The sequence below is a fragment of the Caretta caretta genome, chromosome 1, assembly GCF_965140235.1.
Source record: "Caretta caretta isolate rCarCar2 chromosome 1, rCarCar1.hap1, whole genome shotgun sequence".
In the NCBI taxonomy this organism is placed as follows: domain Eukaryota; kingdom Metazoa; phylum Chordata; order Testudines; family Cheloniidae; genus Caretta; species Caretta caretta.
This window is the reverse complement of record NC_134206.1, coordinates 256,043,678-256,071,494: the sequence shown is the minus strand read 5'-3', so window position 1 is coordinate 256,071,494 and position 27,817 is coordinate 256,043,678. Positions and strand designations below refer to the sequence as shown.

The 27,817-nt window shown below is 45.5% G+C and overlaps 1 protein-coding gene across 1 annotated transcript; it reads left to right on the top strand.

The window, feature by feature from the left end:
• BPIFC (BPI fold containing family C) lies at nt 1-26,919 on the top strand. Its single transcript, XM_048832502.2, has 15 exons — nt 1-107; nt 410-521; nt 2,044-2,172; nt 4,208-4,363; nt 6,112-6,175; nt 6,705-6,765; nt 12,257-12,348; nt 17,648-17,821; nt 18,589-18,642; nt 19,774-19,944; nt 20,554-20,621; nt 22,238-22,280; nt 23,140-23,203; nt 25,038-25,114; nt 26,463-26,919. Exons 1-15 carry the CDS (start codon nt 2-4, stop codon nt 26,502-26,504), a joined length of 1,413 nt encoding a protein of 470 aa, XP_048688459.1. The 5' UTR covers nt 1; the 3' UTR covers nt 26,505-26,919.
• Nucleotides 26,920-27,817: the final 898 nt, after the last annotated feature.

Sequence of the window (27,817 nt, the reverse complement as noted above, 5' to 3'; positions counted from 1 at the left end):
GATGCTGAAATTTTGGTATTTTTTCCTCGTGTTATGTTTGCTCATCCAGCAGCTTGATGCTAACTCTGGGATCAAAGTCAGGATCACACAGAAAGGGCTGGACTATGGTAAGTCTGATACTTCCAATAGTTACCTTATTATATTGAGCCCTTAGTGCAAAGTATAAGAACACCCTGAGAATGAGTTGCTCACCGCTATAGAGAAAAGGAAGGTTTAAAGATTAAATGTAAGGAGGGAATGGCATGGTGGGAGGGAGAAGAAGAGTCCATAGATATGGCAGGGCAAGTGAAAGAGCAACTCCCAGATATGGAGGGAAGGGGGCAGCAGTAGAAATTCCCTAAACTTGAACTACATTGTGTAAACTTTCCAGTTATATTAGGGAACTGAAGAGGTCTCTGTACCCTTGCAGGCAAGAAGATCGGGCTGGAGATCCTGAAGCAAAGAATGAAAGAAGAAAGCTTCCCAGATTGGAGTGGCCGGGAGAAATCTGGAGTTGGTGATGTGGACTACACAATTTCAGGGTAAGCAAACTAGGAAAGGGTATTTTAAAACAATAGCATGAAATAGCTCTTTGCAATGTAGTGTCAGCACACTGCATTCTATCTAGGGTACTGTGCTTATGTGTTGTCATGGAGATAACACCATGTCATACACTGATTATAATTTAACGGGCAATGCACACATTTATGATTTGAGGCTGGAGGCAAATCCTTCAAGACTACCAGTGTCCATAACGCACTTTGGATTACTCTGGGGTACTTGCTACTGATTCAGAATATAGCTGTGAGTAAATTATCGTGCTACCAGCATGACTTGGGTAAGGGTCCTGATAGCCGATTGACACCTAAGATATAGGTACTGCAAACCAGTTTGACAGTTATAGGAAAGAAAGAAAAAGGTAAACATTATATTCTACTTATTGGTAGGAATCCTTGCAGGAAATGTCCATATTTTCAGATGAATAGGTTACGCTGTACCTGAAGTATGAGTCTAAGAGCCAGCAGGTATGTCACTGACCAGGTTCAAAGATCTCAAATGCAGAAGGCAAACTGAGTCTCAAACACTGAACACAAGTGATACAGAAATTATAGATTTGGAGTAATGAAAAGCACAAAATTAAAAATGTACAGGATCAAACTTTCAAAGGGGAGGGCAGAAGGTCTCAAGCAAATCTATGTATGTAACTGTTAGTCTGCCTTTGATTGCTCAGTTTACCTTAAATGCATGCATAAATCACAGACATGGATGCACAAAGGTTAGACAGACATCCAGCTGGTTGCTCACACAAACATTTACCTAATTTGCATGCACACTTGAGCTAACTGTATGTGAAAACACACTGGCAAATGCAAATGGGACATCACCCTTTGAAAATTTGGCCCATACAATCTCCAGAAAAACTACAAGATATCGCTAGAGATTAGTAATAGATGGAGCTGGGTGAATATTGCAAATGTTATCAGTGAACATTAATTCAAACGTTTTAAATGAATACACTTCAACGATGATCTTTGTGTTTGCTTCCCAGGACTAGTCAAGTGAATAAGCTGACTGGCAGGGATGTTCTCCCAACACAGCAATTTGTGAATAGATGTTGCAAGAATCGTCACATAAAGTGAATTTGATATTAATAATTTCAAATATTTACACCAGAATCTTGATTCTGAGAGATGAGACACATTCATAAAATCATAGAAATGTAGGGCTGGAAGGAACCTCAAGTGGTCACCCAGTCCAGCCCTCCGTAGCGAGGCAGGGCCAAGTAAACCTAGACCATCCCGGACATGTTTGTTTGACCTGTTATTAAAAACCTCCAGTGACTGGGACATTCATGGCATTCATCTTATTTGGAATAGAAAGAGGGGTAGAGTTCACTCCAGTGCTGGAGTGGGACATTTCTGCCATGGGGTGAGGCTTGGTCTTGCTTCTGAGAATTTCTCTCTCTCAGAAGCAGAGTTTGGCCCTGAATCAAGTTTAAACTTTGATTCAGATTCTTGTTTGCTTTTGAAATGCAAACTAATATCCTTATTTCTGATTTTATAGGGTAAGAATTAACACCATTGAATTCCCAGATGCTTCCGTATCCCTCATACCTGGGATTGGGATTAAACTATCAACTCAACATGCTTACGCAACCGTCAGCATGAACTGGAGAATCAGGACCTGGTTGTTGTAAGTATAGAACTGTGCATCCCAAGTATTTTCTAGTGGAAGAAAAATTTAAATGGAAAATACAAATTTTAGTTATCTAAGTCCAGGTACTTTTTATCAGTTAACATCATCAATTCGTTAGCATACACCATTCAGTCTAACAGAGCTCTCCATTGTAAGTCATTCCTTTCCAAGTAACACTGTGATGTTAATAGAGATCCCACCGCTAATGATGCGTCAGTGGCAAGTAAAAGATCAAAGATCTATTAGTGTGCTGGCATTGTCCAGCCTGCTAGCTAACTCAGTGTTTAGGAAGTTTATTGTACAGTGTGTCACACTCTATAATAATCAGGGCACTGTAATTAAAGTGCAGTTACAGTAAGTGAGCGTCTATGCTACACCTCCAAGGGTACAGCTACGCTGGAGCTGGAGGTGTAATTTCCAGTTTGAGTAGACATACCCGCACTAACCCTGATCAAACCAGTGTGCTAAAAATAGGTGTGTAGCGGCAGCTGCTCAGAAGGTGGGATGGGATAGCAGCCCCGAGTACAATTCCATCTCAGACCCTAGGTATGTACTGAGGACGGCTAGCGTGTCCTGCCGCACAAGCAGCTGCGACTACATGGCTATTTTAGCGTACGTCTACCCAAATTACACCTCCAGCTCCAGTGTAGACATGCCCCGAGAGGCACAGCATGGAATTCACAGCCTAGGGGAAGTGCAGACTATGGTGGCTTTAAGCTATCTTTACACCCTCCCACTCCTGGGCTTCTCTGGAGAGTCCCCCAGGACTGTCTACGTTATTGTTGACTAAGTAACACAGTGGGCGAACACTTTTTACAGAGCAATCACTCTATAGCTTACCTATCAGTCCATGTCCTCAAAGGAAACCTGCACAACACTTTCAAAAGATAAGCCTGGGAGCTTAAATTGATAACTTTGCTAGACACTGAAAATCATGGTCTGAACAGAGACACTGGATTTATGGCTTATTACGAACTGTAACCCACTGATCAACCTCCCTTCCCCCCAGCTTCGTTTCCTCCCTGTAACTGGAGGGGTGTTAACGGGCCACTTCCCCTTGAATAAAGAAAAGGAGTACTTGTGGCACCTTAGAGACTAACAAATTTATTTGAGCATAAGCTTTCGTGAGCTATAGCTCACTTCATCAGATGCATTCAGTAGAAAATACAGTGGGGAGATTTATATACACAGAGAATATGAAACAATGGGTGTTACCATACACACTGTAACGAGAGTGATCACTTAAGGTGAGCTTTGAAATGTGTTATGTACTTATGCTAAATAATCTGTTCCATGTTGTATTTAGCTGTGACATGATGAGTAAGTTCTCCCGCCATGCTATTTACATTCTTGAAATATTTAGATTGTAAGGGCAAGGATTGTCATTTCATTTTTACTTGTCTATAAAGTGCCATGCATACATATTGCATTGTATAAATAATATATAAATGTATAAATAATAACAAATACTTAATATAGACATTTAGTATGGTCATCATTTTTCTGATCTATATATTTTCAGATCCTGTACTCGTTCCTCCGAGGCCAGTCCTTCCAGTCCATTTTTGTTGCTCAACTTTCAATTCCCTAGTGTGTAGGATGACACCCCTTTGGACCCCAGACTAAGGGAAATTTACTGCATTCTATGAGAAAGTCATAATCACATTCACTCTCGAACCTAAGTAGCTCTTTCTATTGCAGTTCCATGGCTCTTTTGTGACAGTATTACAGCTTACAAAGATCATGGGAGAGTCACCATTTGGCATGGATCAGATGGACAGTCTCTGTGAAATTATGACATTAGGCAACCTTGACAAATCCAACATCATTCCAACATTCACACTTTCGAGATTAGTGTGTGGAACCTGATTCTTTACAGGAACTACTTCTACAATCTACTTTAATCAATAGAGATGGGCAAAACAATGGCATTTCCTCCTCAGTGAAAGAAACAGAGTCACTTTGTTCCATTAGATTCTTGGATGTTCCCCGTAAGTAGATTTTTCAACTGAGTTTGTTTTTGTCTGTGCAGCAAAGACAGTGGAAGAGCTACAGTGGCCATTTCAGGAGTATTTATTACAGCAGTCTTTACCATGTCACAAGATAGCACAGGTCACCCATCAATGTCACTGGATAGCTGCCAGATGAGTATTAGGGGTGTGGAAATCAAGCTGAATGGAACAATCAGGTATGTGCAAGAGATTTTATACACTCTAGTGGAAAGTAACAAAGTCAGTGGTGCAAGACCCACTTGTCAAAATTAGTAACCCAGATACATTTTTAGGAGTCTATCTGATAGTGTGGACACCAAAATTCAGAATGCAGGCCCTAATCCAGGTCCCCAAGTTTGAAAATTAATCTTCTCAGGCCAGATTTTCAGAACATGATCTCATTTTGCAAGTACACAACATGTGCCATTTGTGTACACAAAAAAAGATAGAATTTAAATACACAAACTGTAATTTCCACAAACAAATTGAGTGTAAATGAATTTAGTGCCTGTGAAGTTTATCACTAGTGTCTGTTGGTGATAACACAGCAAAAATTGTATTCATAGGTTTCTTGTACATGCAGAATTGCCCATGTACAATTGGAGGCCAACTTGAAAATGTAGCCCAGAATTTGAATGAAGTTCACCCCAAGAATTAAACTAAATGTGTCATTGAGAAGGGAACGTACATTGGTGGTACAGCTTCAGCCATTTGGTTTGTGCTGGAGCCCTTTTTAGATAGTGAGAGAGAAAGCATGGATGAGTGGGCTGTTCCACATGCTATTTCAACACTAACATTCATTGTTTTCTAGATAATATTCTAATCCTCAACCTCTCTAGGTGAGAATGAGAAGGCGTGTCCTATATCTGAGGCCAGCGGTGTTACTGGGGGCAGGGGGATTGTAGGGGCTATAGCGACCCCAAAATTTGCCTTAGCCTCCCCCGCCATACCCACCTCTCCCAGTACAAAGGTCAAACATTACCCAGATACTTCTCCACTGCTGCTGATGGTCCCACTGCCTTCAGAGCTGGGCTGTTGGCCAGCAGCCACCACTCTCCGGCTACCCAGCTCTGAAGGCAGCACCTGCTGCCAGCAGCAGTGCAGAAGGAAGTCCAGGTTGGAGACCAAGGTGCCCGAGAGCAGCGCCAATCCATGTCCCTTCCCACCAGGGCGTGCCACCCTGGGCAGGTGGGGGGTCCGGGGCTCCCTGCAGTCGTCCAGATTGACCAGCTCCAGCCCAGGCTCCTGGGCTGTGCCCCATACGGTCGCTACTCCCTGATGGCTCTATCAGCCCAGAGCAGGTCCCCCTGCCCAGGCAGCTCTTACCAGCTGTGAGCAGTCAAAGCGCAGTGGGGAGCTGAGGAACAGCCCGGGCTCCAAGGAGCAGCAGCAGGAAGAGGAGAGAGGCGTGCCACAGCTGCACACACTATAGCCCCAGCCAGAGCAGTATCTACCCCACACAGCCAAGCTTCAGCTTCCGGCCTTTGACCTGGCAAGAGGGCATGGCTTAGGGAAGGAGGCAGGGCCGGCACTTAACTGAAGAGCAGGGACAGGGCTGGTGCCGCCCCTGTCTGAGGCTGATGAGCAGGCCTTCATGCAGCTGCCCAGTCTAATTACTCCTAATCTTGATGGTGCTTTTCATTTCCATAGATCTTAGTGTGCCTAGCACTGAAATGATCTCCATTCAAAAGGTGGCCTTCTGGCAGTTTTCAGATTAGACAGGTCCAATATACACTGGGCTTTTATCCTCATACAGGTTATGTTGTGATACTGGGGCCTACAAATAAATTAATACAACACTTATGAGATTAGTTGTCTGCTAGGATATTAGATTTCACACAGGTCCAGTTTACACATGTAAGTATATTAGGATGTATGACACACAGAAACTATAGTGTTCAACTAACTGAAGCAATGGCTTTTCTCTTCTTTTTCTTTTCTCCAGCTGGCTCTATAAATTCTTTACTAAATACTTGGAGAAGCCCATTCACAGCAGCTTGGATATACATGTAAGTCTTTATAAATTGTTTAAAGGGAGAAACTTAAGGAATACATGAAACTGCATCATCTCAGAGGCAACATTCTTGAACTTGATTAAGGAATAATCTGATAACTAGAAAAAATACAACCTGATTCTGCACTGACCAGCAGGTTCAGTTTGCAGGCACCAACTTCCAAATAAACTCTTCAATTCCTGGCCATGGCAATAATCATAAACACCATAGGGTCAGATTCTCCCTCTGGCTGACTTGCACAAAGGGGCTGTAGCAGGGCCAGCAACTTAGTTCATGGAGCTATGATGATCAGTTATTTTTTACACTTATGCTCCTCATACTAAACACATCTGTGGCTATGTACATCGTGGTTGTCAGCTAAACTGCATGCATACATCATAAGGGATAAAACAGGAATTTGTGGACCTGCCACTAGAGAGTGAGATAATCACAGTTACTTGAGCAGATCTGACTTTCATCCACTAGAGAGGAAAGGATACAATATATACTAGCCAGTACGTAATCTCTCTGTATTTTTATACAGTCATGTCCAAACATCAGACAAGGGATCCAGCAGATTGATGCACAGCTCAGAACACTTCAGGGTGAGTCTCTGACGTTGCCTTTTCTTTACAATTCTCATCTTATGCTGTTCAGATTTTGTTGTTTTCTTGTCAGCTACTGTCACAGATCTCGGTTGAGCTCCCATTGCTGGGTACCCATCAGACAGCTGTGATGGGTCACTGGTTGGTTTAAACTTCCTTGGGTCTCAGCAATCTGTAGCACTGTTTTCTCCCTGGGCTTCTCTGGCACCTTTCTTGGGCACTGACTCTCAGCCTGCTACTGGCAATGGAGCCTCTTAGATACCCAGAACCAGCACTGATGCTCCAAGATACCTCAATAGTTTAAACACACCCTCTCCCAGAACTCCATCAAAAGGTGTGAGCCTGCTGGGTTATAGTTTATCCTTTCAGGAGGCAGATGGCAGTTGTGAAGCATAGAACACACAGAGAGACACCCTGCACATTGCTCTTTTATGTAACAGATAAAGCCCAAGAGAGTACAGATCATTTATAAAACAACAAACATCCTAAATGCTTTCCACTCGCTAGCTCTCCCTTCCCGCTCTCCCTTCCCTTGGGAATCCTTGGAGGCCCATCTGTGTTCAGGAAGGCAGGTTTCCACTTTTCTCATCAGCCTGCTACATGCAGCTCCTCCTCTCAGCTTGAGCTCATGAAAAATGGTCAGGGAGGACTCTGAATAGATTAGCTACTATATTTTATAACCTTCCAGTCCCTTTGTTAGGGGTCTCCTGGATCAGCCTCCCCAGCCAATCAGAGACCCCTGGCAGGTGACTGCATTGCCAAGTGACTTCTCTCCCGATAAACCAGTTCTCCTGTTTGGGCGTCAGTCTATTGTTTAAAGCTATTCCATTTCAATGAGCGTACTCCAGATGTAATGATCTTCTATCAGCCTTGTACCACTATGATGGAATTTCAATCCAATATGGAGCTAAACACACCATAGAGAAGGTCAAAGGGGCTGTACACTGAAATCAATGGGAGTTAAGCACCTGACCTGTTGCTTAGGTGCCTTAGGGTATGTCTACAGTACAAAATTATTTCGAAATTATTCTATTCAAATTTTCAGAAGCTATTGTATACATTCTGTCTTCTGTGTCCCCACTAAAGCGTGTGAATTCAGCAGATTGCGTCCACAGTTCCAAGGCTAGCATCGAATGTCGGAGCTGTGCACTGTGGGTAGCGTTCCCACAGTCCCCACCGCCCATTGGGATTCTGGGTTAAGCTCCCAGTGCATGATGGGACAAAAACATTCTCGCGGGTGTTTCTGGGTGTGTGTCGTCAGAAAGCTATGGCAGACAATCATTTTGCGCCTTTTTGGTGTGCAGACGCCATACTGCTTTCAGCAGATGGTGCACCGCTGCTCTCCTGCTACTATGAATCCACCTCTCCAACTCAACTGTGCTCGGCCATCGTGAACCGAGCAGCACAGCTTCCGCCGCCAACTCTGCTCTCCCGCTATTGCCACGCTTCCGAGCTTCTCCATGTTGTCTGTCCTGGGCTTCCACCTCCGTGAAAGAAGACAACAATTTTCAGCCGTTGTTCGGCTACGGTGAACCCAAAAGCACAGCTTCCGCTGCCACTCTGCTCTCCTACATTTTGCGCCCTTTTTCCAGGATTACCCATACAGGCACCATAGTCATGGAGCCCGATCAGATCTCTGCTGCAGTTTTGACCATAGTAAATACCTTGCGCATTATCCAGCAGTATGTGCAGTACCTGCAAAACCAGCCGAGGAAGCGACGACAGCACGATTACTATACTGATGAGAACATGGACATAGACGCTCCTAGAAGCACGGCATGTGGCGATTGGGAGATCATGGTGCTGTTGGGCCAGGTTCATGCTGTGGAACACCGATTCTGGGCCCAGGAAACAAGCACAGACTGGTGGGATTGCATAGTGTTGCAGGTATGGGATGATTCCCAGTGGCTGAGAAACCTCCATATGCGTATGGCCACTTTCATGGAACTTTGTGACTTGCTGTCCCCTGCCCTGAAGTTCAAAGACACCAAAATGAGAGCAGCCCTCAGAGTTGAGAAGCGAGTGACCATAGCCCTGTGGAAGCTTGCAATGCCCGACAGCTACCAGTCAGTCAGGAATCAGTTTGGAGTGGGGAAATCTACTGTGGGGGCTGCTGTGCTGCAAGTAGCCAACACAATCATTGACCAGCTGCTATCAAGGGTAGTGACTTTGGGAAATGTGCAGACCATTATGGATGGCTTTACTGCGCTGGGGTTCCCTAACTGCGGCGGGGCGATAGACAGAACGCATATCCCTATCTTGGCCCCGGAACACCAGGGTGGCCAATACATAAACCGCAAGGGGTACTTTTCCGTGGTGCTGCAAGCACTGGTGGATCACAAGGGACATTTCACCGACATCAACGTGGGATGGCCGGGAAAGGTGCATGACGCTCGCATCTTCAGGAACTCTGGTCTGTTTGAACAGCTGCAGGAAGGGACTTACTTCCCAAACCAGAAAATTACTGATGGGGATGTTGAAATGCCTATAGTTATCCTCGGGGACCCAGCCTACCACTTAATGCCATGGCTCATGAAGCCGTACACAGGCACCCTGGACAGTAGTAAGGACCAGTTCAACTATAGGCTGAGCAAGTGCAGAATGGTGGTAGAATGTGCCTTTGGATGTTTGAAAGCGCGCAGTTTACTGACTCGGTTAGATCTCAGCACAACCAATATTCCAATTGTAATTGCTGCTTGTTGTGTGCTCCACAATATCTGTGAGAGTAAGGGGGAGATGTTTATGGCGGGGTGGGAAGTTGAGGCAACTCACCTGGCAGCCAGTTTCGCACAGCCGGACAACAGGGCGATTAGAAGAACGCAGCAGGGTGTGCTGCACATCAGAGAAGCTTTGAAAGCCAATTTCATGACTGGCCAGGGTACGGTGTGGGAGCTGTGTTTGTTTCTCTTAAAGTTACCTGCCCCCTACATATATATATTAAAGGAAATAAAGTCACAATTGTTTAAAAACCGTTCTTTATTATTTATTATTTGTTGCACAAAACATTGAGAGAAATCAGAAGCTAGACTGGGGGGGGAGGGTTGGGTTAGGGGGGTGGAGGAGGAGGGAAGGACAAGTCCAGAAACCAAATCAAAATTTAGGATATGCCAGCTTTCTGCTGCTTGTGCAATCCTCTGGGGTTGACTGTGTGGGTCCCCGTAGCCTCCCCCGCCCCCATGTCCTTGAGCGTCTGGGTGAGGAGGCTATGGAACTTGGGGAGGAGGGAGAGCGGTTATTCAGGGGCTGCAGCGGCAGTCTGTGGTCTTGCTGCCTTTCCCACATTAGATCCACCATACAGCGAAGCATGTCAGTTTGCTCCCCCATGAGCTTGACCATAGCATCCTGCCTGCTCCCATCACATGCGTCCCTCCTCTCTTCGTGTTCATGTAACGCTTTACACGACTCTGCAATTGTTCAACTGGGCCCTATCAGTGCGGGAGAACTGCATGAGCTCGGCAAACGTGTCGTCCCGAGTTCATTTTTTCCGCCTTCTAAACTGGACCAGCCTCTGGGACGGAGTAGATAGGGGCCGCATTGAAACATTTGCACCTGCTGCACGAGGAGAAAAAGGGAGGGTAGTATTTTAAAAGATACATTTTAGAGAACAAAGGGGACACTGTTTCTCAGTGAAACAGGAAATTCATAGTACACAGCACATGTTCTTTCTGTACAAGGTCACATTTTGCCTTCTATACTGAAGTATCTGCCACTTTGGTGTGAGTAAGCCATCACTTGCGGCCAGGCAACAGACTTCAGCTTGCAGGCAGCCTGCGGGCTCTCTGGGATGATCGCTTCACTCAACACCCTTGCTCCCCCCCGCCCACACACACACACCGCGGGACTCCGATGAGGCTCTGAGCAGGGATGAGCCCTTTAAACTAAACGCGAACAGCCCAGCACAGCTGGGTTTCCCCCCACCCCTCACCGCGTGGCTCTGATCAAGCTCTCACTCACCAGAAGTGCCTTCTTCAGGGTCATGGTCCAGGAGCATGCTTTGGGAGTAGGGGGATGCTATTGGCTCCAGCGTTAAGAATAGTTCCTGGCTAGGGGGGAAAACAGATTCCCCACTTGCCGCCTGTGCACTGTCCTCCACCTCCTCCTCCTCCTCCTCCTCTTCGTCCTCCAAAAACTCATCCTCCTCGCTCCGTGCTACTCCCCCCTTGCAAGTGTCCATGGACAGTGGTGGGGTAGTAGTGTCATCACCCCACATAATTGCATGCAGCTCATGGTAGAAGCGGCATGTATGGGGCTGTGACCCAGAGCACCCGTTCACCTTCCTGATTTTTTGGTACACTTGCCTGAGCTCCTTGATTTTTGTACGACACTGCTCCGTGTCCCTGGAGTAGCCTCTTTCCGTCATGGTCCTGGAGACTTTAGCATATGTATTTGCGTTCCTTTTTTTGGAACGTAGTTCTGCCATAACAGATTCGTCTCCCCAACATGCAGTGAGATCCAGTACCTCCCATTCGGACCATGCTGAAGCTCATCTGCGAATCCGGGACTGCGTGGTCTCTTGAGATGGTGGACTCTGCATGGTCGCCTGTGATGGTTTACTGTGCTGATGGTCACCTGTGCTGATGGTGACCAAACAGGAAATTCAAAAGTTCCCGGGGCTTTTACTGCCTACCTGGCTAGTGTATTGGAGTTCAGAGTGTTGTCCAGAGCGGTCACAGGGAGCATTCTGGGATAGCTCCCGGAGGCCAATATCATCGAACTGCGTCCACAGTACCTGTAACCTGGAACTGCGATCTCGATTTTAGCACTACTCCACTTGCCGAGGTGGAGTACAGAAATTGGAGTAAAGAGTCCTTTAAATGGAAAAAACTGGTTTGGTCGTGTGGACGAAGCCAGTTTTATTTCAAGGAAACTCGGCTAATTCCAAAATAATCGCGTACTGTAGACCAGGCCTTAGAAAATCCCATTAGCCCCTATCTGCTTCTTTAGATGCCTACGTACCTTTGAAAATCTGGCCTTCATCTATAATGGCCTAAACCTGCAAGGTGCTGATTGCTTCCTGGGAGATGCTGTACGTCATCAATTATCCCTGAAGACTGGGAGAGTTGAGGGCACTCTGTATCTTGAAGGAGGTACCCAGCACTTCGCAGCGTTGAGCCCAAAAGGCGTAGTACTTACCTGTTCCTTGCCACAGTATTTTAAGGGTCCATTCTTCCCTCTCTGTAAGCACAGAACTTCAACTGAAATCAATTGCAAGTTACAGACCCATAGGATGCACTCAGAAGTGGTCAACAATGTCAAGAAATCATAGAATACCAGGGTTGGAAGGGACCTCAGGAGGTCATCTAGTCATTGTTGGTCAGTGGGGTTTCCAAAGAGAACACCTTGAGTTCTTAACCACAAACATTTGTTTTGATTTTTTCCTCCCTTCTTGTTTTGAGCATTTTCTCATCCAAGAACTGCATTCACTCTTAATTAAACATTACTGGCTGTGTTATACTTAATAGCTGTTTTGTTTTGTCTACCACCTTTACAGTCCCAACCCAGATCGATGCCTTTGCCCAAATAGACTACTCCCTAGTTCACTCTCCAGGAGTCTTCCAATCATACATTGATCTGGACTTAAAGGTAATTGACTTTAATGCTAGCTGTCTACAACTGTGCTCTTTTGATAGACTTCTTATCCTTTGTTAGATTGGCATGGTTATTACATTATTATTATTGTTTATATGTATTACCTTAGCACCTAGGAGCCCCAGTCATGGCCCAATACCCCGTTGCGCCAGGCACTGTACAAACACAGAACAAAAAGACAGTTCCTGCCCCAAAGAGATTACAATCCAAGACAAGAGACAACAGATGTTTGGTTTTGCTTCAACATTATGAGCTGAATCTGATGAGAGACTCCAAAGCAATGTCTCATTTGGTTTGTTTTTTCCAACAATTCTGTTGTAGAAACATGACATGGTTGTTAAATAAATTAACAGAACAGGTCATTTTGATTCTGTTGGTCAATTTCCCATAGCAAGTAGAGAGCAGTAAAAGAAGATTGAGCAGGTTAAAAGGAAAAAGAGAGAAAGGAAAAGAGGGAAAACACAGTGTGTAACCAACCCTAGGAGAAGAGAGGGAAGTAGATTTCTGGGGCCTGATTATCCTGCCCATTGATTTCAATGGGCGTTGTATGAATTAGAAGATCAGGACCCTGGAACGAGAGAGGGGGAGAGAGTGTCCATTTTAGGAGCCAAGATTAAACAACAAATCCAGGGAGTAGACAGAGAGAGAGAGCAAGCCAAGTCTGAAGAGCGCTGCTGAGGCTATGGCAACTCTACGAGGCTTTTAGTGACATGGCTGTGCCGCTACAGCCGTGCCGCTAAAAGGCACACAGTGGAGCTGCTTTCAGAGGAGCAGCCGTGTTAGTCTGTATTCGCAAAAAGAAAAGGAGTACTTGTGGCACCTTAGAGACTAACCAATTGATTTGAGCATGAGCTTTCGTGAGCTACAGCTCTCTTCATCGGATGCATCCTGTTTATCAGCAAGAGAGAGCTCTTCTGCTGACAAAAAACTTCCACCCCCCCATGAGCGGCAGCAGCTTTGTTGGCAGGAGAGCACTCCTGCTGGCAAAGCGCTGGTCACACCGGCGCTTTTCGTCAGTAAAACTTTTTGTCATTCGGTGGGTGTTTTATTTAACACCCCTGAACGACAAAGTTTTGCTGACAAAGTGCCAGTGTAGACAAAGCATAAGACTCAAGACCCTGGGAGATTCCTTCAACTAAGGGAAACATGAGGGAAACATGATGCATCCTGCTTAGGTGTGATTCTGAGTAGTAAGATTTTCTTGTCATGCTACGTGACATGTAAAAACAATTTAGTTTTACTACGTGGATACATAGTTTGGATTTTTGACATCCTGAGTATTTTCACTATTTAAAAAATCATTTTAAATTTTGTTTTGTTTTGTTTTGTAAAAAGATACAGAGGTTTTTCTTTTCTTTAAAGTATTCTAGTTTCAGAATATTCGGCACTTCAGAGCTTAAAACCTTTACTGTTTCTCCCCTGCTTAATGTTATAGTTAGTGCAATAGTTACTCCAAGTATATTTGGCTTTTCCTATATTACTTGTTCTTTCTACATCACCTGTGCTCCTTGGCCTGCACTGGCTACCAATTTGTTTCTGGGTGCATTTCAGGGTGTTGATTTTGACCTGTAAAACCCTGTATGGTTCAGGCTGTAGCAGCTTTGACCTAGTAGGTCAATGAGCACTAGAGAACTTTTAGTGCATGATAATAGGGTCCACACAGTCAATTAGTGTATGATAGGCTAGCATGCTTATAGATCTAGACCCCAGCTTGCCACTCACTAAGGGTATGTCTACACTACGAAATTAGATTGATTTTATAGAAGTCGATTTTTAGAAACCAATTTTATACAGTCGATTGCATATGTCCACACTAAGCGCATTAAGTCGGCGGAGTGCATCCTCACTACCGTGGCTAGCATCGACTTACAGAGCGGTGCACTGTGGGTAGCTATCCCACAGCTCCCGCAGTCTCCGCTACCTATTGGAATTCTGGGTTAAGCTCCCAATGCCTGTTGGGGCAAAAACATTGTCATGGGTAGTTCTGGGTACATGTCATCAGGCCCCCATCCCTCCCTCCCTCCATGAAAGCAACGGCAGACAATCTTTTCGAGCCTTTTTTCCTGGGTTACCCGTGCAGACGCCATACCATGGCAAGCATGGAGCCCGCTCAGCTCATCGTCACCATATGTCTCCTGGGTGCTGTTGGCAGACACGGTACTGCATTGCTACACAGCAGCAGCTCCTTGCTTCGCGGCAGACGGTGCAGTAGGACTGATAGCTGTAGTACATCTCCTGAGTGCTCCTGGCAGACCTCGGTGAGGTTGATTGGGGCGCCTGGACAGACATGGCTATTCTCCTCTTAGAGCACCAAATGGGAGCCAGAGACTCCAGGTCATTCTCTTCTTTAAGTTTCATCTCATGGAGATTCAGTCCTGCCTGGAATATCATGTGAGCTGGAGGCTTCTGCCTCAGGCTGCTCTCCCAGCTGGCAGCACCGCACAGTCGCACCTACCCCAGCCTACCTCTTGCTCCCATGGCTCATGAAGCCTGGACAGTAGTAAGGAGCAGTTCAACTATAGGCTGAGCAAGTGCAGAATGGTGGTAGAATGTGCCTTTGGATGTTTCAAAGCTCGCTGGTGCTGTTTGCTGACTAGGTCAGACCTGAGTGCAACCAACATTCCCATTGTTATTGCTGCTTGCTGTGTGCTCCATAATATCTGTGAGCGTAAGGGGGAGACATTTATGGCGGGATGGGAGGTTGAGGCAAATCGCATGGTGTCCGATTTTGAGCAGCCAGACACCAGGGCGATTAGAAGAGCACAGCAAGGCACACTGCGCATCAAAAAGGCTTTGAAAACCAGTTTCATGACTGGCCAGGTTTTGGTGTGACAGTTGTGTGTGTTTCTCCTTGATGCAAACCCACCCACTTTGTTGATTTTAATTCCCTGTAAGCCAACCACCCTCCCCCCTTCAAAATAAGTAGCTATTGTTTTGAAACCATGCATTCTTTCTTTATTCATTAAAAAAAAATTGAGATAACAGACAAGGTAGCCCGGGTGAGGTGGGGGAGGAGGGAAGGACAAGGCCACATTGCTTATTGTAGCCACACTAAAAATCAAACTGTTTGAATGATAACCTTCTGTTGCTTGGGCCATCCTCTGGAGTGAAGTGGCTGGGTGCCTGGAGCCTCCCTCTCCCTCTCCCCCGCGTTCTTGGGCATCTGGGTGAGGAGGCTACGGAACATGGGGACGTATAATCTAGACGGTTATACAGTGGATACAGCAGGGGTCTGTGCTCTTGTTGGCTTTCCTGCAGCTCCAACAGACACTTCATCATGTCTGTTTGCTCCCCCAACAGACGTTTCATCATTTCCATTTGCTCCCCCATTAGCCTCAGCATCGCGTCCTGCCTCCGCTCTTTGCGCTCACTTAATTCTTTCCTGGCCTCTGCCACTGAATGCCTCCATGCATTAAGCTGTGCCCTATCAGTGCGGGAGGACTGCATGAGCTCGGAAAATATGTCATCGCGAGTGCATTTTTTTCGCCTTCTAATCTGCGATAACCTCAGGGACAGAGATGATAGGGGGAGCGTAGAAACATTTTATGTTCTACGATTCTGGGGGGACTGCATGGTCACCTGTGCTGCTGAGTGCTGCTGAGTTCGCCACGCTGACCAAACAGGAAATGAAATTCAAAAGTTCCCAGGGCTTTTCCTGTGTACTTGGCTAGTGCATCGGAGTTCAAAGTGCTGTCCAGAGTGGTCACAATGGAGCACTCTGGGATAGCTCCTGGAGGCCAATACTATTGATTTGCGTCCGCACTACCCCAAATTCGACCCAGCAAGGTCGATTTTAGCGCTACTCCCCTCGTCGGGGAGGAGTACAGAAGTCAATTTTAAGAGCCCTTTAGGTCAACGGAACGGGATTGGTCGTGTGGACACAGTCATTTTTAAATCGACCTAACGTGGCTAAATTCGACCCAACCCCGTAGTGTAGACCAGGCCTTTAGTCCCCTTCTGGACAAGCCCTTAGAGCAGGACTGGGGAACCTACGGGCTGGATCCAGCCCGCTGCTTCATTTCATCCAACCTGCGGCAAGTCTACGTGCCGCGGGCCGGAAGCCCCGAGCCTCAGCACCCCCATGCAGGGCTGGAGCCACGAGCGCTGGCTTGCCCCGCTACAGGGAGAAGCTAGGGTCGGCTCTAGCTCCCAGAAGAGCCTGGCATGTCCCTAAGGCCTCTAGGAGCAGGGGTGATCAGGGAAGCTCTGCGCACTGCCCCCAGCGCCAGCTCCGCACTCCCATTGGCTGGGAACCGCCGCAGATGGGAGCTGCGGGTGCGGGCAGTGCACATCATGCAGAGCCCCCTGGCCCCTCCACCTAGGAGCTGGATATGGTGGCCACTTCCAAGAGCAGCATGGAGCCAGGGCAGGCAGGGAGCTTGCCTTAGGCCCGTTGCACTGCTGACCAGGAGCCGGCTGCCTGAGGTAAGCACCGCCCAGCCGGAGCCCACACCCTGAACCCTCACCCAAGGTTGGAACCTCCTCCCACACCCTAACTCCCTCCCAGACCCAGACCCCCACCTGCATCCCAACCCCCTGCCCCAGCCCTGAGCCCTCTCCCACACCCCAGCTTCCCCCGGATCCTGCACCTTGAACCTCTTTCCCCACCCCAACCTTCGCCCCAGCCTTGAGCCTGCTCCCGCACTCGAAACCGCTTGGCCCCAGCCCGGAGCCCTCTCCTGAATCCCAAACCCCTTATCCCCAACCCCACCCCAGAGTCTGCACCACCAGCTGGAGCCTTCACCCCCTCCCGCACCCCAACCCCCTGCCCCAGCCTGGAGCCCCCTCTCATACCCACAACCCCTCATTTCTGGCCCCACCCCAGAGCCTGGGGGAAGCCCCGAGCCTCTGCCGCTCCTCCACCCCCCCCCATTGCAGGACTGTGTGCTGCCCACCATTGATTCTTTCTGTGGGTCAATGGCCCCTGATAGAAAAAAGGTTCGCCACCCCGCCTTAGAGATCACCTCTCTCCTTACACACCATCCTAGAATATGACATCACTGGATAGCTCTTGATGAGAGTTCTCAGATTTGAATTCCTGGGGATGGAGGCAAGGGTCAAGATTTTTAAAAAAAAATTTTAAAAAAATCAATATTTAGGCACAGAATAAGTTGCCTCATTTTCTAGAGTGCTGATCCCTGAGTAGCCTCTGGCGTCTTAAGTGGATGCTTGGCATCTTTGAAAATCAGGCCAAGAGCATTCTCCGTGGAGGGCCCTGTAAGATCCACCATTGTAAATGCATTCAGAGTTTTTGACAGGCCCTGATTTTATAAATGACAATAATATTTTGCAGGGCACAATCTATCCAGTTGGAAATTGGACTGACCTTGCCTTTGTACAAGCTCCCTTCATTCTCCCAGACAAGAGTGATTCCATGCTTTACTTCGGCATCTCTGAGTATTTCTTCAAGTCTGCCTCACTGGCTTATTACACAGCAGGGGCCTTCAACATCACCATCATAGAAGAGGTGAGAGGCACTTGCAGATGAAGGGATTAAAAGTGTTCCAGGTATGGTCCTTCAGAGAAGGGGATTTTATATAAACTCATTTGCAGTGCAGTTACAGGCTCAGTGTTAACCAAGCCATGCAGTTATCAGAGTGTGATCATGATCTCTAATACTAATTCTTTATTTTGCCATTATGTAGTATCTAGATTTCTGAGGCCAAATTCAGAGGTGCCACTGAACAAGGTACAAAATAGGCACAATTCACCTTCAAAATGATAGGTCACAGATCTGAACCATGTGCTCCTCTGAAAAGGACAAGGAAATTCATGCTGGGGACTCTGCTGCCTTACTGGCAGCTTTCTGAGGGGCCTTTGCTGACTCACTACTAGGAGGGATCCCTGGAACTGAACTGGCTCTACCTGTGGGCTGAGCAGATGTCACAAAGCATAGTAGTTTTGCCTGTAGCTGGGAGGCCAAGCAGAGCTTTGAGACCTGTCTCCAGTGGATTCATATATCCCAGCAAACAGGTGGCTACGGGCCCAAATGTGAGCAGAATATTGCACCTGTATTTCTGCAGAAGGTTTTAATCTTTGTTTCTCCAATATGTGGGGGGGCTTCTTTTGGGCACGTTAGTGAGAATTTGACTCAGTGCTCTAGGACTCCCCCTAGGAATTTTCCCAAGGTTCAAAGGCACTAGGTCATTAAAATGACAATAAATGGCAGATTTAAAGAAAACCTAGACATGAAGCTCACACAGGATGGAATAATTTCTTTCATTTCTTTTGCAGCTTTCCAGTTATTTTAATGTAACAACAGAGACATTTGGCAGCATTGTTCCTGAGGTGGGTATCTTTAGTTCTGTGAACCCTTCAGAAACCACCCTAGCTAGTCCCAGTGTGGGTGTCATCTGAGTACTGGTTAACCTCCAATGGTTTGGTGGAGCCACTGTGTGTCACTGTGTTGGAGAAGGGGAAGACGCACAGTGGCAGGGAGGCAGGTCCAGGTCACGACTCTTGCCTCAAGTGAGTCCTAACTGGCCCCACAACATCTCTGCTAAGAACCCCTTTCTCCTGCCCAAATTTGCATGACTTGGGTCACCTGGCTGCTGACAGGTGAGAGATAGCGTGCATCAGCAGCTGAGGATGATGATAGCGGTGAAGAGCAAAGTGGCTGCATGTTGGGAAACAGAGCTGGCAGGTAGGCAGGAAGGAAGCCGGGGCTTTCTGCCTGTGTGAGGAAGGTGCCAACTTCTAACATTTGCATGTGGTCTACGGAAGGACAAGGGAGATGGTGGGGCCTCATTTAGTTTATGTGAGGAAGATGAATAGAGCAGGAGTGGAGAGGGCAGTGAGGATGCAGCTTGGGCTCCTGCTGGGCTGGAGAGACAAACTGAGGAACTGAAAATTAATATAAGAACTAGTGCCAAATGCTGAGCATGAGTCTAAACAATCTCAGCACTCTAGGGGTTAAATGTTCCTGTCTATTTCCAGGATGACAATAGTTTTTTTCCCATCATAAATGCAGTAGCCAAGCTCCTAAGCCAAAGTTACTTATAATCATATTTATCTGCAAAGCACCATGCACTCTACTGGTGATACGCTGGCTCCTCAGCCTCTTTGTTGGCTTGTTTGAGTGCCATGTTCATGTTTCCTTTGTCTCAGACATGTTCACAAACTAGAATTTAATCCTCTGGAAATTGCTCATCTGTTGAAGGGAATGGGTCTTCTGGTAATGGAGGGGACTTTCCTCCACATTCCTGATATGACAAAGATGATCAGGTCATCATCACAGGAGACATTCCTATTCCTGTTGCCGTAAGGACTCTACCATCTTGTTAACACCTTTTTTCTAAAGTTTGATCTTCAGGAACCCTCTCAAAATAACTATTTTAATGAATGATAAGTTTCACTATTCAGATTTGTTCTATATAAAGCTACTTTCAGACTCTCCTTCTTTGCCTTGAAACCCTACAGATTGCCCAGTATTATGTAGAGGCACGCCCCGCAATGTTGAACCTGAGGGCTACTGCTGCACCTGTGATCAGTTTACAGACAGACTCCTTTACTCTAGAGATCTGTGCCTCCATGGAGGTGCTTGCTGTCCTGCCAGACTCAACCACCCAGTCCATGTTTACAGTGAACATAGTAAGTACCATGGACCAGAGGATTACATTTCGTCTATGAGTTAAAATAAGTTTGTTGTTCTGCACTGCCAGAAACCAGGGCATTTGAAGGTCCTAGAGGTCAGTACCTGCAACACATAGGGGAAAATTTTGCCCTTAAATAAGCAAATTCCATTAACTTCAGCCAGGTGTTGAACATGAAAGTTTGGGGGCACAATCTGGCCTGTAGGGTATTGCTATTGGGAGGTGAGTTTTCTTAAAGAGGAATAAAAACCCAGATATATTACTACTTCAGTTATCTTAAGCTTAGTTCTCTAGAATTCCCTATTATATAGCAATGGGTCATGTCCCCTGACATCTATTCATTACATTGAAAATGTCCATGATTAATGAAAATCTCAGTTGTCCATACTTTTAATATTGCCAGTAACATTGAGATAATCAAGGCTGAACTGTACACAAACCCCAAATTCGGCAGAAAGTAGCACTGTATGAGACAGCTTCAGTATTTATCAAAGAAGGTGGAACTGTTGCATTTTAAATGATACACGGAGACTATATTTGTGTTTGAATCTAAGAAAGGACCCCATTCTATATGGATACAGTAACTCAAGACTCTTCTCTCCTGCAGATAGCGAACGCCAGTGCCAGTCTGACTATATTTGAACAGAAGCTGATTGGCTCATTATGTCTGAACAGGTAAACACAGGACAGCTTGACCTGAGGCCATTCAGATGATCCCAGTATTAAAACACAACAGCCTTATTGTGTCAGCCTAGCTGTGGAGTTAGTCCAGCATAAGGAAAAGGCAGCCAATGCAATTTAACTTCTTTCTCACAAGGGTAGGGACCCTGAGATGCTTTTGGCTACACTGCCCAAATCCTGTGGATGAAAGACAACCATATTTTGGGATCATTGAATCTTCTTCTGTTGCTTCATTCTGTACTTTTCTGTTGAGGGCTTAGTAAAGGAAACTGTATTGGATTTATTAGTCTAAAATCTTTGACCGAGATTCTCTCCTATGCTTAGATCAACTCATCATCAGAGAAAGGCAGGGGCCATCAGGGAAGCTAATTATGATTCCCTGATTTGCTTGGTCATTCTGCACCAGTCCCAGCATAGGTTAGACCAGCCATGGGATTGCGCTAACTTATGCTAGCTGTCAACAGCCTCCCAGGGACTGTCTGCCAGCTGGAGCTAGCTGGTGCACATTGTGCCCCAGTCACACATGTTCCCCACTCCTGGCATGCCCCATCTGCCAGGACTGGATAGGAAGGTAGCACAGGAGCCTAGTATGATGATTCTGCATCATTGAGAGCTCCCCCACATGGTGGGGCAGGATCCTCAACTGGCCTGATCCAGCTGCTTTCCAGTCCTTTTGTGCAACCAGAGCAGGGCAAAGGGGCCAGAACACAGGAAAGAATTTGGGCTGGTCTATGTATATGCTACAGTGGTGATTCCAAGTGTTGGCATAATGACTCCCAGCTTGGTCAGAAAGCTGTCATCTGAGGTCATGACATTTCCTATAGAATTTAACTTTTCATTAAAAAAAATAGAATCCAGATTTTCAAATATGTGTATCTAAAAGCATGGGTGATGGTCAGCACCGCCCACTTGACAGGATCAGACTCTGAATGCCAAGCACCCAGTGGATTAGGTGGTAGGGTGATGGGAACCCGAGCTCACAAGAACCATGTCTAGGAAGACCGTAACAGGCAAGAAGAATTAGAGATGTCCAAACTCCAGAGACTCTCAGGAGGGAGTTCCTAAGGAGAGTAGTGGGGTGTCAGGAACCTAATGAGGAGGGTGATTAGGAAGTCCTCAGAATGGTTTACAGGGAGGAAGGTTGCAGTGGGTGAACCTCAGAAATCTTGCAAACTGAACTGAGCTTCTAACGTTTTTCAGCTAAGTCATCACCATCAGTAACATTCTCCAAGTGGAATTTCACCTCCTAGCTCCTGTAGCACATTTCTCTCAGTAGGATCTGAGAGACAGGGGATCTTTGGTGCTTGACCTGGTGCAGTTAAATGTATGAATCAGTGAGACGTACACAACTAAACATAGAGGAAGAAGTGCACTCACAATCCTGGATAAACTTCTCCGAGGCCACCCTTCTGTGTACATTCCAGGCAATGCCTTACAGAAACACTCCTGCTCTTTTCTGTGGAAGGTAGCATGTAGGATGCATTGCCATAAAGAAGTGTCTCGTCATGGGCATATCATAGGACCTGAAGTCACTGAGGGTGACTATACATGACTAAAACAATGTGCCTTCGTCCTTTATAATGACTCCTCTTTTACTACTTTCCTTTCAGATTCCAGCTCTTCCTGGCCGACTCCAGGGCTGGGTTCTTTGAGGTAAGTTGATGGTTTCAGTGTCTAGGAAACAAGAGCCAAGAATCTCAGGGAAAATGTCAGTCTGAAGAGTAAGGAGCAGAATTTCCCTACACATATTTCTATATCATTAGACTTCATCCTTGGGTGGTTCTTTTCTCTCTTTCTGGAACTCTGTCTGTCCTTTCTGCTGTATATATATTTATTGCAGTACTTCTTCTCAGCAACTCTTCAGTGCTCCTAAAAATGAGATGTTTTCCAATCTCTCTTCTTTGTGTATCATGTTTCATCAGAGAGGCACTAAAATCATGACCGCGAAGCGTACAACAGTAATCTGCAATGCAGCAGTAGAAGGAACAGCATGTTGTAGGTTAGAACATGCACCCTAGAATGGCAGCGAGGCAGTGGTGGTGTGCAGGGACAAAGCACAGATTCTCATAATTAAGGTAGGGAGTGGGAGCCAATACTAGACACAAATGCCTGAAACACATAATAGGGGAAAACCCTGCCTCCCAGAGAGAGCAGTTTCATCCTGAGGATAAGTGATCAGCTCGAGGAAGCTGAGCAGAGGAGAATTAAAATCTCCTAGATACTGCTGTACGGTTAAAGATAAATTATCTCGCAAGTAAATGAAACTGATTATTTTAAATGAAAATATTGCAAGCATGGTAACAAGATCCAGATCCTCGTGTTCTGTATCTTTTACATCATCCCCAAGCCTCAAGAACCAAAGGTCGTTGTCACTTGTGGTTTTGTCTACCCAAGTGAGGTCTGGTCATGTGAGCAGGACTTTTCTTCTTAAAACTCCATCCAGGATTTAGTATGGAGCAGCTTCATAGATATCAGGAAGTGGGCCCTAAATCCATTTTCTCCCCCATGGCAGGTCTCACTTCTGGAGAATTTCCTGTCTTACGTTTTACGGAATGGAGTAATCCCAGCAGCCAATGGTAAGGATAGTGGCTAGTTCCTTTAATGGCCCTGATCTCTGTTAACAAAATAACAGTTATATGGCTCCAGAAATTGGTAATGTGATATGGGGCTTTTCCCCATTAGGGACCATTTCACATCAACTCAGATGAGAAATGACAAGATGTCATTACAATCAGCTGGTAGCCTATGTGAAATGAGTTGGGGGTATTAGCCAATTTCTAGGAGACAAGTAAACACATTCTCAGACTATCACTACAACTGGCACTAACTTGAAGTTTCATCAGAGAAACCAAGGACTGACTGGGCATAGAAATTATATAGGGCACTGGACTGGCACTCAGGAGACCTGGATTCTATTCTTAGCTCTGCCACTGCCCTGCTGGGTGACCTTGGTTAAATCACTCCCCTCTCTTTGCCTCAGTTTCCCCATTTGTAAAATGAGGGTAGTGATATTGACTTCATTAGTAAAGTGCTTTGAGTGCTATGGATGAAAAATGCTATACAAGAGTGTTGTTATTGTTATGCTGAGAGATACAGGTGACTGCTTGGATCACAACCTCTTTTAGACTGGGTGTGAACGCACCCTTCAATTAATGTAACTCTCAGGATGAGTTAATCACAAACTCCTCACCTAAGACAAAAGAGGGTGGTGAACCTGGCCAGGAGTTTTCGAGTGGGTGAACGAGTTCTGCCCTCCCTCATATACACAAAATACTCTGCAAAACACAGAGGACAGACAGACAGAAGGAGCAGATGAAAACACAGTGCTTGACCCTAGAAGAAAGTTGGGAGGTGTTATGATCCTGTCTACAGTTTAGTATCCATTACAAGAGTTTTTTGGGTCAAAGGTGCAGGATTAAAAGAATGCTCTTGGTGCTGTGAGACAAAGAAGGTGGTTCCTGCTATTTCCTTCTGCATTCAGAGACACAGCACTTTGTACAGTCTTTGTAAATGAACAAAGAATACCTACCATGAATTTCTGCTCTCTACTGGAACATCCCCAGAATCCCAAACTTTGACTAGCTGCTTGGATTGAAAAGGAGCAATATTATTATTATCTCTAGAGGTGGTCTCTACAAGTAACAGATGAGGCACACTGGTGGAGCTCTATGGGAAAATTCATGTCACTGCCCTGTGTGCTAACATAGCCAGTCATTCTGAGTGAAAATAACCCCTATCCAGAGGACCAGCCCAAAGTCTATGCATCACTTTAGTCCCATTTAAGCCCGCAAAATAGGGGTGCATGGACCTCTTCACTAGGATGTATTTCACCCTTCTTGGACAGTGTAGACAAAGGAGAGGGGGTGTTGCTAGTGGTTGGAGCACAGGACTGTGTTCACAGTTCCTCTGCTAACTCTAGGTGACTTAGGATAGGACACTTAGGAGAGCTAATGTGCTGAGCACTTCCTGCAAAGTGCTGAGGCAATGGGAGCGCATTCAAAAAAGAACTAGATAAGTTCATGGAGGATAGGTCTATCAATAGCTATTAGCCAAGATGGGCAGGGATGGTGTCCCTAGCCTGTTTGCCAGAAGCTGGGAATGGGCGACGGGGCATGGATCACGTGATGATTACCTGTTCTGTTCATTCCCTCTGAAGCACCTGGCATTGGCCACTGTCGGAAGACAGGATACTCGGCTAGATGGACCTTTGGTCTGACCCAGTATGGCCATTCTTCTGTTCTTGACCTCTCTTTGCCCCTTTGTAAATGGGGATCATACCTACCACCCAGGGGTGTTGTGAGGATTAATTCATTCATGTTTGTAAACACCTTGAGATCCTTGGAAAGGTGCTATAGAAGTGTAAGTTATAATTTTTAAGTATTATATATATTTTGTTTGTCTTTTTTTAAGTTAAACTGAAGAAGGGATTCCCTCTTCCTAACCTGGACCAAATTACCCTCCTCAGACCTGTTGTTAAAGTTAATAAGGTGAGAAACTGGCTTTCGTCTTAAAAAGAGTTACTCCTCTTTTGCTAGATTGTCAGCATATTAAACAATAAAAATCCTTGGTATAAGATGAGAAATTTCATACCACAAAAGTTTCAAATTTTTCTTTCTTTGAGGGAAAAAATAAAACTGAGCCAAATGTGCGGATATTCAGTGGCCAGATGCACTCAGTGGGTCAAATTCAAATGTGCTGAAAGTAAGAACAACCCCTTGCAAGTCAAAGGAGTTACACACCTTTTTACACCTTGTCTAAATTTGCCCCACCAAGTTAAATTCAAGTTTCCATCTTCTTAGTGCAACCCCATTGAGTTCAATAGGGTTGCTCAAACATAAATGAAACAGAATTTGGCCTTCCTCGTGTAGTGTGAATAACTGGAGCTTTACATATATAATAATAGTAATAATGATAAAGATGCAGGGCATTTCCCGAGGATTAATGAGCTCCGATGGGTATGTGTCCCAGCTGGTCATAAATCTCTCAAATATACCCTGTGCCTCAATGGTTCTTTCTGATATAATAATCAAATGGAAAAACAGAGGGCTATATTCTACTACCATCGCTTGCTGCAGCCATATGTTGATGCAGCACGGGAACTTAGCCCTTAATTTGGATGCACAGGGCATTGCTAGAAACAGGAATCAATAATAAATTAATTGGTAGAAAATTAATGAGCCAATCAGATTGCTCCAATCATCTTCCAACTTTGCAGTCATTTTATAATCCAAACACTGTGCCCAGTTCTTTGGTTGGGGCTGAAGCACAACTCTAGAGAGGGAGTGCAAAGATAGTTTTAAGCCACTGTTGTGTTCCGTAGACCTGGGACAGCTTTGTGGCAGGCCAGTCCCCTGACAGAAGTTGCAACTACCTGAAGGCTGCTCTAACTTGCACCAGCTGCCAACAGCCCCAAGAGTGCCAATGCAGCAGCTAATGATAAGGTGTATGGAAGCCTCATTCACACCCTTTCCTCTCTAGTCACACTACACTAGTACCAAGAGTGGGGAGGTGGCACTGAAGCATCACTACACCATGTGTGTGTCAATGGAGGTTCCCTGTTAGCTGGAGTGATACTGTCATGGCTGGCTACATGAGCTTTAGGTGCAGCATCTGCTGGCCGTGCGGTGCAAAGCAGCAGACCCCTGAGGAGTTTATGGGTCTGTGTGTAGAAGTCTCTGTCCCTTTGTGAAGTTCTTGAGGTTGCTACTAGTAAGTCTCAGTTCTCTTCAGTAAAGATTCTCACCCTTAATCCCCAGGACAGAATTAAAACAGAAAATTCAGATGCTTAACTATCAATAATTTCAGGCACTTTTGTGAATGTTCTTCTCTCCTCAGGGTTATCTGCTGATTTCCACTGACATTGACTACAAACTCTAAGGAAGGAGAGCACATTTGGATGATCACGAAGTTCCCAACCAACAACATGACCCTGAAGGCTGAATACTGTCCCTTTGTTTTTAAACTTAAAAATTCTGCAAATGAGCAAAGTCTTCACTTCTGCTCTGATTTGGGCAAAAAGCCAAAAAGAAAGAGGGAATTGACCGCTGGAATATTTATAGCATGTATCCAGCAGAAAACCATGTAAAAACATATCACAGTGTGTGGTTTTGTGGTTAGGTAGGGGAAGCATTTGTTATTCAGGAGTTTGTAGGTGCTGCAAAAGTTACTGTTTTTAAAGGTTAAAGTCTCTCTGTTTAAGTAAAGCCTTTTCTATATACGGGAAGCTCAATATTCTTTAGGAAAAAGGATGTATGCCACCAAACTGCAAACACAGCTATCATCAGCAGCTGCTCTATTAATGGTCTTTGTTGTAGCATAAACGTCTTATTCTGCTTCCAATGGAATGCATCTGTTGTGTTTAATATGAAGTGGGAGCTATCAAAAAGTGCTTCAAGCTGAAAACTCTCTTGGTGCCTATGAGGACTTAAATCTTCTGAGTTCTTTGTGAAAGGATTTCCTCAGAGTTTGATCAGGGGGATGAACAAAGTGCCAGGGCTCTTCTTAGTGGTATTTCAGGACAGGGAGTACCCTGATGTCTTTCTAGTTATAGTAAGTGGGTACCCAAGAAGCTCCAGAACTAAGAGCTGAAAAAGACCCACGAGTCTAGTTCACGCCCCGACAGTACAGAATTATTCTTTACACTTTCATTAGTACTGTATCCCTAAGTTTTAGATGTGCTAAGAAATGCAGCTACAACCACTTTTCTTGAAAAGAAAAGGAGTACTTGTGGCACCTTAGAGACTAACCAATTTATTTGAGCATAAGCTTTCGTGAGCTACAGCTCACTTCATCGGATGCATCCGATGAAGTGAGCTGTAGCTCACGAAAACTTATGCTCAAATAAATTGGTTAGTCTCTAAGGTGCCACAAGTACTCCTTTTCTTTTTGCGAATACAGGCTGCCACGGCTGTTACTCTGAAACCTGACACTTTTCTTGAGAAACTATTCCACAATCTCACTTTCCAGAAACCTTCAGGCAGAATTTTTTAATGATTCATTCAATTACTCCTAGTGATATCTACCTCCTCGTTCCACCTGGAAGAGTTCCTAGCTCCCCTTGGCAGTTTCACTCTTCAGCTTGCAGTGACAAAAAGGGGCTGTTGAAAGGGAAGGGGGAATAAAAACTTAAAATTAAAAAAAAAAGATTTTGAAAAATGAAACAAATGTTTTCATTTGATTTTGACCAATTT